Raw genomic sequence first — 12,343 nt, forward strand, 5'->3', positions numbered from 1 at the left:
TTAAATCAGCAGGACCTTAATTTAAAAACTTAAAACTGTATGGAAATGCAGCTTGCTCATTGCTGTGTAAGAGAAGGCAACTGAACGCTCTGACTCTCCTTGTGGAAATATTGCCAACAGAACAAAGCTTAGCTGACTGTGTTTTTTTAAAAACGTGTCTCCTTATTCTTTATGCTGCAGTTACAGAGCTCTGTTAGACAACTGCATTGATATGTTTGTGTCTCTGGCATGTTTTAGGGCACACAAACCTGCAGCAGATGTCTGACCTCAGTTTACTGCCATCTCCATCAGCCCCCACAACCAGCATCCCTAGGGTCTGGAGACACCTTAACCTTCAGATTATATAACAGTTGATGCTGCCACTGTGACTGATTGATGAGGTCACAAACAGCTCCTGACCAGTCTGTAGGGACTATTGGAGAGCTCCTACCCATTATTATAAATAGAGCAGGCAGCTGTTGCAGAGCCTCTGCCTGTGTGGTCTCAAGAAGCTCTGGAATTCACTAGAGTTCAGTTGCTGGTGATAATTGATGAAAGATTTGTATCAGTATGGCACAGCAGAGTTGTGGATTGTGCTCCTAGAGCATCAAAACATGCCAACAAGAAAGTGGAGATCTTGTTATCTTCCACCTTGTTTTCCAATATTTTAAAAATAGCATTTTAAGAATTTGTGACATAATATGTGGATTCCAGCTGGTTTTTAATATATTAAAGCTCAACCCTAATTTTATTATGTCTGAATTCAATGTTTAGATGTTTCTTAAATTAAATGGTCTGAGATGGAACTTGATAAAGAATACTTGTTTTATTCACAGTTATGCCGTACAATAGTGCCCACCATTGTGTTGTGGAAGTAGAAAATTTCTTATTCGTACTGGGAGGAGAAGACCAGTGGAATCCTAATGGTATGTAGACAATGACTTATGGGATTATGGCAAAGAATGAGTGAACAGTTCAGAAGTACAAAATAACCACTTTAGGACATGCTGATTTTTTTTTTCTTTTGTGCATAAGTATGAATGTAACATAGACCTTACATATGCAGTCAGTTACCTTGTGGCACTGTGCCATCTAGAGGAGATCCCTGTGTTGCTGTGTCACGTGTAATGTATCATATATGTGGACACGAGTGGTTCTGGCATCCACAAAAATATGAGTATTCCTGTGCAGTTCTTAACAGAGTCAAACCGTTTTGTACCCCATGATTTAGAACAGTGCAACATTGTTTAGGATTACACTTGTAGTACTTTAGTCTGTGATTCCAAATTTATTTGCTGATTCTCAAGATGACCTCATAAATAAATAACCCCAAGGGGAACAAAGGATTTAATTCACTTCTTGAGTCCTAGTTGAAAACATAGGCTACAAATCTAGAAAACGATGTGCATACACAGTGGGATGAGCCATGCAGAGGGCCAGAATTATCTTTGAAGCTTCTTCAGCAGCCAAATGCATCACTGAATAGAAGGAACATCCTCCTGAGGGAAGTGTACCTGCCCCCCCACACTTTTGTTCTGTAAAATGGTTTTATTTAGAACTGCTTTTGATTAATTTACTAGCAGTCCTAAATTCTGGTTTTAATTTTTTGATGTTATGTATACTATCTTATCTAAATTGTAAACTGCTTTGATTTCTATAAAGAAGAAAGGAAGGTAATAAGTGTTTTAAATAAATAAATAAATAAAAGGCATTTGCTAGTACTTCAAGCATCATCACTAACCAGTTTTTCCTCTATTTCATCTAAATAAATAGTAATACTAATGAATGGTCTTGATATTAAAAGACATATTCCATAAAGCTTGGGGGTTCTGTCAGAAGCACTGAGCATGAGCCTTCAGCTCAAACCCTTCATACATGGCAGAGCAAATGCAGATGTGGTAGAAGAATCCTTCATATGGGAAGTGGGAACTTACACAGAAGAGAATAGTGGATCTGTGTATACCTTGTAGCTTCTTTCTGTATTCAGCTAAATTGCTGGACTGGGGTTTTGGTATGTCTATAATTTATGAGCTGCCGCATCTCTTGAAATGTCTGGACAGTCTTTTCCAAATTCTGACATTTGGAAACTGCTGTGAAGACATCAACCATTGTTTTATGGTTCTCTGTATTTCTTTATGTAGTAAAAGAATTTTTGCAATCTATGATTTTTTTTCTCATAGGTGTAAATCAGTCCTTTCCAGATAATGCTGTTATTACACATTATCAAAAGTTTTTAGATCCTTTTACTAATCTCTTATTTCTAGTCTTTTAGACAAGGGAGTCACACAGAGATTATCTAGCAGCATATTTGCTTTTTATTTGATTACTTCATAAATTTTCTACAGAGAGAAATTAAACAATTTAACAGACTTCTGAACAAAGCAAAAGGGGAATATTGTGCCTTTCAAAATTTAGAATATTGTCAAGACATTGTTAAAAAGCTTGCACGTGAATGCTGAGTTGCTGTTGTAGGATTCTGTGTAACAGAGATAATTATGACTGGGAAACCATAAAACAGCTTGCAGGTACACATTTTCACTTCAAAATGCCAGAAGATCCAGCTGAAATTACATATACTGCATATATTTTATTGTGAAAGGCCCATTTCAGCATCTGCACTAAACCAAATTATAGGAGAGTGTTGCATCTGTTCATTTACTTAAAAATTGAGATAAACAAACCAGTCTACTTTGTGAGCCTCTTTTCAGTACAGATAATTTTGCAAAAAAAAGGAAGAATAGGTTTTTTTCCTATTGTGTTTCTGAATCACTGCTGCACAAAAATGTACAGATATAGACTGCAGAGAAGGGCTAAAACAAACCCCAAGCCATTTTCCACATCCAGTGAACTTTGGATAAACCAACTAGGATGGTGCCTCTCTGCACCCTTGGTGTTGCCCTTCATGTTGGCTCCTATTTCTAATAAAGAATGTGAGGGGTATCTATTTAAAGCGTTCTGTTGAATCACAGGGAAGAAAACAGTACTGAGTAGACTAATGTGCTCAGATGCTTGCCTGCTGGGCAGCTCCCCCTGTTCTCTCTCCCTGGTATCTTCTTTTCTAAGAAAGGAAAAGAGGAGATAGTAATATGGAAGCATTTTTGTGGGTAGCGGCATTGGCTTTTCCCAGATAGGAGGCATTTGGGTAAAATAATTGTCAATCCAGGTCACCCTTGTGGTACCAATGCTCATTGAGGCACAGAGCTGTGTTTTAGCTTGTTTTTTGGTTATTCTGACTTTCCTGTTAGAAGTAGAATTATATTTTTTCAGAAAATCTTTAGACCATGCTTCATTGGTTAACAGAAGAGGAGTGAAATGTGAGGGACAATTTTCAGGAAGGAGTCACCTGGAAGAGAAGTTTAGAGAAATCAGAGTAGATATAGGGAAAGAAAAATAGCAGTAAGTAGGAGTTGACAGCAGGAATTATCTATTGGACAGAGATTGTGGGAGAAAGAAGATAGAGAAGGGATGAAAGAGAAGAACAATTGGGGCCAGATGGTAGGGGGTGAATATCACATAAGCGTATGAAGCTGCCTAATATCATTAGTTCATCTAGCTCAGTATTGTCTGCTCTGTGTTGCAACAGCTCTCTAGACTGCCAAGCAATGAAGTACTTTTCTGACAACATGCTACCTGAGATTATTTTATAATGAGGTGCCAGGAACTGAACATTCTACCTTCAAAGCGGGTGCTCTACCACTGTCCAGCCATGAAAGGGATGGAGAGATTGTAGAAAAAGGGTTTGATGTTGAGTGAAGGATACTAATAGGTACAACTTGGGGACAGAACCTCTCAACAGACTCCCACTGTCAAACCATTTGTATATTCAGCAGTTCATACAAACAAGAGAACTGCTTAGATAGCATGACTGAAATATTATACAAAACCTTATTTAATATAACTACTAGAACTTACAGATTCAAGTGGTTTTACATGCAAAGTTTACCTTTTCCTGGAACAGAAATTAGTTGTTTGGGGTGTATTATATGCTCATTTTGATGACCCTATGACATTTGATTTTGAAAGTGAAATTCATAGTGTTGCATTTCTATCTATTAAAAATAAGTCTTATGTACTGCATGTAGACTAGGGGTGTTGAACTCAATTGTTATGAGGGCTGGATTTGACAAATGGGACTTAGTCAGGCCGGGCCATGTATGCCATAAAATGTAATGCCAGGTACCAGATATATAAACTTAATAAAGGACACAGACAAACACAAATATTTTTTTTACCTAAAAGACAAACATACTTAAAACATAACAATTAACAATAATTAAAACATTTTGTTTGCTCATACTGACTTAGAGTTGCCAGCCTCCAGGTGGGACCCAGGAATCCCCTGGAGTTACAGCTCAACTCCAGACAACAGAGATCAGTTCCCCGGGTGAAAGTGGATGCTTTGGAGGATGGATTTGGGGGCATTGTACCCCACTGAGGTCCTTCCCCTTTCCAGCCTCCACCCCAGATCTCCAGGAGTTTCCCAACCTGGAGCTGGCAATCCTTACACTGGCTGAAAACTAAGAGAATCATTTTGACTTGGCAAAAAACAGCAATTCACTCCAAAGGATTGCAACTAATGAGAGAAATCGGGCAAAAGCTCTGCAGGGTCATCTCCAGTTAGGGTTGCCAAGTCTGATTCAGGAAATATCTGGGAACTTTGGGGGGTGGAACCAGGAGCAAGGTTGTGACAAGCACAACTGAACTCTGAAGGGAGTTAGAGCCATTACGTTTAAAGGGGCTGCACTCCTTTTAAATGCCTTCCTTCCATTGGAAATAATGGCGCATTGGGGCACCTTCTTTTGGGGCTCATAGTCCCTCATCCAAGCTTTTTGAAACTTGGGGGGGGGGTTGAGGAAAGACATCAAATGCTAAACTGAAAATTTGGTACCTCTGCCGTAAAAAACAGCCCCTTCAGTGCCCCAGACACCCACATATAAGTCTCCATTATACCCTGTGGTGAGTGGTCTCCATAAGTAATAATGGAGTACCCAGCAGACATTCCCCTCCCCCCTCACTTTCTGATAACCTTGAAGTGAGAGGAGGACCTTCAAACTGGGGGATCCTCTGCCCTCAACTGGGGATTGGCAACTCTACGCTCTGTTTGTAAACAAACAAAATTGCCTCCAGAGACAATTGCATCAAATGAAAGGTGTGGGGGGGGGGAGGGGAAGCCCAGCAGAGTCTCCTCTGATCACACTGATCCAGCCAGCAGAGATGATTGCAGGTGTTCAGAGGCACCTCTGATCCTACTGAGCCTGTTTGTAAATAAATGAAACTGAAACTGCCTCCAGCAGCCTCCAGAGATGACTGCAGATAATGAGAGGCATTGGGGGGTGGGGGGAGCCTAGCAGGATTCACCTCCAATCTCACAGATCCAGCTGGCAGAGGCTATTGCAGCTGATCAGAGTCAATTGGAAAAGCTCAGCAGGGTTAGGTGGAACCACCCATCAAACTTTCGTAGACAAAAGCACATGAGGCAGCCTTCAGTCTAGGTGGAAGGAATGGGCAGCAAATCTTCAATGCAGGGGAGATTCAGGGCGGGGGTTTGACCTGCAGACCGGATTAAAGACATGGGTGGGCCGCTTACAACCCATGGGCCATGTGTTTGACACCCCTGATAGGCTATATGGTTTCTGCCCCCAGGTGCATGTGGAATTTAATATGGAATTTAATATTTCTTTGCAAAACAAGAACTTGGGTCAGGGTTTTAGGGCCTAGTTTGGGTGAAAAGGCAGGTTAGAAATTAAGAAATAAAAAAGACAAGGCTATTATCTTATTTATTCATGTAAATACAGTGTATGAAGAAAGAAAGGTGTAATTATACTGGTTATTTAACTCTGAAAAATATTTATCTGGTAGACTATAGATTGACCATTTATTTCTGTGTGAGATATGTCATTTGGGTTGTTGTATAGCTGTGATTTTTTTTTAGTCACATATTCAAGAAGCGAGAGGGCTTTTTAGACACGTACTGAAGGCTCAGGTATTAAACAGAAATTGTGATGCTGTCCCTTGCTCCCATGTTCTTGCTTCCATGTCAATAAGTAAATGCAAAATAAACTGCAATCTTAATATCTTAAAGAGTATGCAACACTAGAGTTTGGTGTTCAGGGTAATATAGACCCATGCTTCCTTCCTTCTTTTTTTTTTTTAAACGCTAACACACATGGAATAAAGCAGCAGGAGAACATTTTTTCCTAGATAGGATACAAACTTGCTTTTCATAAAAGTTTGGTAAAAACACCTAAGTCTTATTTGTATGTTGAATTTTTGGCTGAGAAATTTGTGATGTTTCATCTACATATGATGGGGAAAGAAATCTCAAGAATGTAATATAGGAACAAGACCCAAACATAAAGATTCCTAAGCATTCTATGTTCTCCTCATCATAAAAAAAGAACCTCTTTCAGATGCAAATAGAGGAGACAGTACAGAATGTCAGATATACCTATGATTTTGTAAACTTGCCACAAACTCTTTATCCATGGAATGGTCTGAGGATCTCTCCCCTCTCCCATGAAAGTTTCCTATAGTGTCATAAGAATTGGATTTATGGCACTTAATTTTTGAATGCCACTGAATTTCTATATTTAAAAGAGGTATAGAGCCAGAGTGTTTTTTTGTGTTTACTGTTAACTTATTTGTTAAAAGCCACAGTTTGCTGTTTCTTGGAGATTTTTTTAATTCATTGCTCTAAAGACCCGTAAAAGTTGTCGACAAGTGAAAGGAGTGTACTATAACACTAATCTGCAAATTGTAATGATAGAAAATGGAGAGCTAAATGTGAAACTAATCTCTTTACAGGAAAGCACAGTACGAACTTTGTCAGCCGGTATGATCCTAGGTTTAACAGCTGGATACAACTTCCACCCATGCAAGAGAGGTAAAATCCTTACTGCTTTGTTATTTGATAGAGGGGGCTGGGAGAAGAATCCTCAATGCCATTACTGCTTTCATATTCAGTCAAGCAGCCCCTCAGTCTACTGAACTGGCAGTGGCAGCACCTGCTAGGGCCTTGTGCCGTTCACCTCCATGGAGGCAGGTAGCAGTGCGTCCTGACAGTAATGCAGGAAAGAAAGAATGCAGACAGTCTCCCCCTTTCCGTTGCCTTCTTCCTCCACAGCCCACCACAGATCTTCATAAATCCTTCCTTGTCTTAATGAAATAAGTGAAAAAATTAGGATAACTGAATCCTTATATACTTCTTCGCAGTATACCAGTTAAGATAGGTAACAAAAATTATCTTCTCCCCCAGATCAGTACTGAAGAATTCAGTAATCTCTGAAAGAAGCCAAATATGAAATATTTTACAATGAAGTAATAATAATTATCCTTGTAGGTATGCCTAAATTTATAAAATGTCTTGTATTGAGTGGGCCTCAGGCCTTTAACAGCCTCTCTACTTTTTTCGTTCAAGTACATGTCCCTACAGGTGCATTCAGCCCATTTCCCCAGAATGTTACCAAAAATCAGATCACTAGGATCAAGTTAGAGTTTAACAAAGTTCATTGACCTTTTGGGGGGGAGGAGTATGAGAATCACAAGATGATAAAAAGCAGGTTGTTTCTTATAACAGAAAGCCACACATGAGAAATTGCAGATCTTAACAGACAAGCTAGCAGTCAATGACAGTTGATTATGATAACTTAAATGAAATAAATAAGCTTCATAGCCAAAATGGAATGAAATCTAAAAGTAATGATGATTAGCTAGAATGTGTAGGAAATTTCTGTCAGATTCACCTCAAGACTACAAAGAAGTTTACAATTACATTTTAGAATTTAATAAGGTAGAATGGCCAGATTGAAAAAAGGTGTTACTTACAGATTCTATTACAAATAGTTGACTTGATGATTCAGTTCTCAGAACTGTTTCCCTACCAGTGTTTTTTTTCCTTTTTAGAGAGATTGGTCAAAAGTACAATGCTCTTAGCGAAGATGTTTAAGATCATCAGTCAGATGTAAAGCTATAATTTTTATATGTGTTGAATCCATGTTTGGTATAACTGAGATTGATCTGAGTGACATATTCCTTTTTATCCTCCTTTAGATTATTACATTAATTGAGCTTGGTTCTCATGGTACTAAAACTTTTGCATTGGTGAAGTTTGGAATGGCCAGATTCTAAAACTAAAGATGAATCATTCCTCTTCACGCCTATTTCTGACAGGAAACTGTTCTATTTGCTTAGCATATGATGCTCTGAAGGTGCTCTAAAACAGAGTGAGAAAGAACAGTGGCAAACTTCCAGAAACTTGGACCCATAATCGTGAAACTTCCACTTTTATGCGCTTGTTGTTTAACCACTTTCCTAGGGGGCAGCATGAAGAATTCCTTTTATTTCAGCAGATGGAAAAGAAGAGGGATTGTGGAGGAAAATACATGTTGATATGCGAACGATCACCACTGTCTTAAGAGGCAGATTGAATGGTACAAAAGGCTTTTGGGAATATGGTGTGACTAAAATATCTGTAAAAACTGAAGACCTCCAGACCATTGATTTAAAGAAATATGTATGTCACAATTGCATACAGCCTCTGATACCAGTTTTACCATGCAATCCAGGGGTAGGGGTCGGCCAGAATTGGCTCAGGGAGCCAATTAACCTCCTACATCAGCATAACTCAGAGTTCTGCTGGCATGAGGCCGTTCACACCAGTGCATAGCAAGAGCAGCGTTGCACCACTCAGCACAGCTGCACACCGGCAGATGAATGACAGAAATTTGTGCTCTGGAGTAAATGTGGGCATTCCTTGGGGTGTGGTGCCAGTTAGGCAGCTCCCTAAGCATTTCCAGTATGGAAATGTCTCCCCCCCCCCCAACAGACAAAGTTGAACCAGCAAATGCTGGTGTACCCCATTAATGGCCATGGTAACTCAAAATTAACTGCTCCCCACACACAGCCACAGCCATGCATACAGGAACCCAAGTAACTCATTATACTGACTACGCATGCACCTAATCCGCACCCTCCCACACCAGCCACACCACTCTTCAGCACCATTTGCAGCCCACCCACCCCCACCCTACAAATGATTCTAAGTTTGCCACACAACTCCAGGGGTAGGATGCGTGGCACACTGTCTGACAGCTCCCTGCCATGCAGACTTAGAACAAGCTCAAATATACCTGGGTTGGCAGAAAAAAACCTGACATCACTGGACGAACACTTGGTAGGAACACACCACAAGGAGAGCAAAGTCCAGACTTCATGACTGAACTCTCCCAGCTCTCAGCCCCAACAGGTACACCAGCTCCTCCACCAGGATCCCAAGGGGCAGCCATGCATGAACAGGTAAGCAAAGCACCTTTTCCCCAACCCCCATCCTCCCCTTCGCCAATAAAAGTGGCAACAAGCTGCACTGGACATGGCATCTCCCATTCCTGAACATGGCAGCTGCGGGAGTGAGCAGCAGACCCCCAAACACCCATGAACCCTGTGCACCAGGCAGGTAGGTGTGTTCATACCCACCTGAGGCAGCTGCAGGGGTAGGAAGGTGAAGGTGATGGCCATGCACTAGCCTAATTGGCTTGCCAGTTGGCAGGCTGCCCCTGCACAAAGTGCAGCAGTGGGTGGGGAGCCCCACCAGCCTGAGTGGTGAGCAATTCCATGTGAAGGCCAAACCCTTTCCTTTGCAGGAGCAGAATGCCCTGATGCTGCTGACAAAGTGCGTCTCCAGATACCTGGAGGTTCTGACATGACACTGACTCATGTGTGGAAGTTATGGATACTGCCACCCAGGGAGTCTGCCATGCAGCATTGGTGTGCCAGATGGGGTGAACAAATTGCTGCATACCAGCCCTTGCAGGACTGCTGAATGCCTTTCAAGATACCAACAAGGAATGTAGGCAGCTGCTCCGCCATGTACACAGGTGCCAGTCCAACAGGGAGAGCTGTGACTTTAACCACAGAGCAAAAACTTCACCATGCCCTCTTCACAGCAGAAGAAGCACACAGACCGCAGATATATCCAGCCTCCTGGCCAATCCCTCCCTATGCCATCAGGAAGGCACCCCTAGTGACATAGCGCACGGATATGATGTAATCCCACCCTAACCACACTGTTGTCCCTGGATCCCTTCAATAAAGCTCAACCAGTTTGTGTGTGTGTGTGTCATGTATAGCTGTTTATTGCAGATTATGGGAGGAAAGAGTTTGTGGGTGGTGCCACACAAATCACATGATTCTCACAGACACAACAGGGGCAGGGTCCTCATCCTGACAACAGTGCAGCAGACACAGATGAGTTGGGGGGAAAGGCTACAGGTCAGGCTGGAATTCCCCTCAACGAAAAGCACAGACCACACAAGCAAAAATTGCAGTCACCCCACTCACCTTCTAAAAATAGATGGGGGGGTCAGGCTGAGGGGAGAGGATGTCATGGCATGGCAGGGATCTGACACAAGTGGTCTCTTATGGAGCTGCCCTGGGTTTGATCCCCAGCCCCAGGAGGCCAATGTGGGCCAGTGAGCGATCCAGGAACCATTGTGCTAACAAAGGTGTTGGCTTAAGTGGTTGTCGCTGCAGTGAGGCTTGGTTGGTAGCAATTTGTACTGCTGAGCAGATATGGTCACTTTCAGAGGGCATTCCCTTATGGAGGCCTACTAGGGCCATCTGGATCCCAGCTATGCCGGGAATATTTGGGTATGCAAATGAGGGACAGCACATAGCAGTGGCTGCTGGGCAAAGTCAGCTGCTGAGGGAAAAACCAAAGGGTGCCATGATCAGTCTTTCTGATGGCCCACCAGCAGCATGGCTACCATGATGGCAAATGCTGCCACTACATGTGCTGAGCTACATGAAGTCCCAGCCACTCACAACCACCCCAGGCTCCAGGGCTCACAGAGCTAGGAGCACCCACCCTTTGTGAGGTGGGTGCACAGAGCCTGCACCATGGAGGGATTGGCTACCTGGGTGGATGTGCAGTTTCTTCCATGACCGCTCCTCAATGCTTGCAAAAGTTGCAGGTCATCCAGTTTGCCCTTGTTTGTCCAACTCATGGTCTAACCATTTTATATGGCAGAAATTTCTAGCTCTGCAGATACTGATACCCCTTCCCCTTGTCAGGGGAACAAAGCATAGTGAAAAACAGAATGGGTGACACCAGTGGGGAGGAGGGGTCCTCCCCACAGCCATGGAGGACCAAGGGGCCTAGTGCTGCACAGGCCTGCTCCCATGCCCTCCCCACTCCACACAGAGTCCACAGGTTCCAAAGACTGTGACAGATTGGCCACAGAGATTATGATTAATTCAGCTTGATGATTTGCTCTTTCCCAGCTAGCACTGGGCTCTAGGCGACGTACATTCATAAAACCAATTCAGCTAAAAACATACAATTTCCAATGATGCCTTATTCAAGTGCTGCAAATCCAGATTTCCAGATGCTTCATGGGGGGTGGGCTGAAGAGGGGATGAAGAAGAGATGCCAGCTCGACAGCCATCGCTGTCCTTAGGCAAAAGCCACCACAGTTCCAGCTAAGCCCTGTACCTGATCACCTGCAGCCAGGGCTGTGCCATGTTTGCTTTATTCTGACAGGCAGTCCACTCTGACAGTTCCAAAGACAATCAAATGAAGGCATGTGCTGGGGAGGAGCAGCCCTGGTTCTGAGAGGGGGAAGACCATGCTGGGTCAGTTGTGACCACAGACCAGTGGGGGATGCTAGCATCATTGGCGGGTCACCACCTGTGGTTTGTTCACTCCTTGCCTGAGCTGACAGGAGAGGAGCCACCCCAACTGCTGGCACAGGCATGTGGATGCTTCCACTGCACAATGTGTGCTTGTACTCACTCTTGCTCAAGGTGGCCTCTTAGGTCTTGCCTTGCAGAAGCCCCCAGTGACAGCATGGGATTCCATATCCTGGCCCAAGGACCCTCCACAATGGCCCCCTCCAAAGTGAGATGGGAGGTGTTCCCACACAACAATGTTGTGGAGTGTGGCTCACATGGCAAACAGCTTGGCCCCTACCAGAGGCTGCATGGCTCTGTGGCCACCTGTGCTATGAAGGCATTGGAAATGCATTTTCAGCTGACCGAATGCCTGCTCAACGACTATGCATGTTTGCTGGTGGACTTGGTTGTGGTCTGCGCAGTTTGGTGGATCATCTTCAGGATATGGCATCAGCAAATAAGGCAGCAGGAGATACCCTTGGTCACCCGCAGGAAATTGAATGGGAGGCGTCAGTGAGGTGCCCTCCCTTTTTTGCCACTCAACCCTTCCCACCATCCTTTACTGTCTGGCCAGGCAGGCAACAGGCAATTGAAGCCAGATGCTGCAAAGATCTAGCCATCATGGACACTGCCCAGGAACTTGTCTGCAAGGTCTGTAAAGATGCCCTCATGGACACAGGAGGCCTGAATGTTTGGG

At 43.2% G+C, this 12,343-nt stretch overlaps 1 protein-coding gene across 1 annotated transcript in view; it reads left to right on the top strand.

The window, feature by feature from the left end:
- Nucleotides 1-12,343, top strand: part of KLHL14 (kelch like family member 14) — a 123,284-nt gene that overhangs the window by 75,385 nt on the left and 35,556 nt on the right. Inside the window, exons 4-5 of the mRNA XM_060243843.1 lie at nt 816-905; nt 6,784-6,862. Of these exons, the coding sequence (XP_060099826.1) occupies nt 816-905; nt 6,784-6,862 (169 nt within the window). The remainder of the gene's footprint in view (nt 1-815; nt 906-6,783; nt 6,863-12,343) is intronic.

This window comes from Heteronotia binoei, chromosome 7 (assembly GCF_032191835.1).
Source record: "Heteronotia binoei isolate CCM8104 ecotype False Entrance Well chromosome 7, APGP_CSIRO_Hbin_v1, whole genome shotgun sequence".
Classification (NCBI taxonomy): Eukaryota; Metazoa; Chordata; class Lepidosauria; order Squamata; family Gekkonidae; genus Heteronotia; species Heteronotia binoei.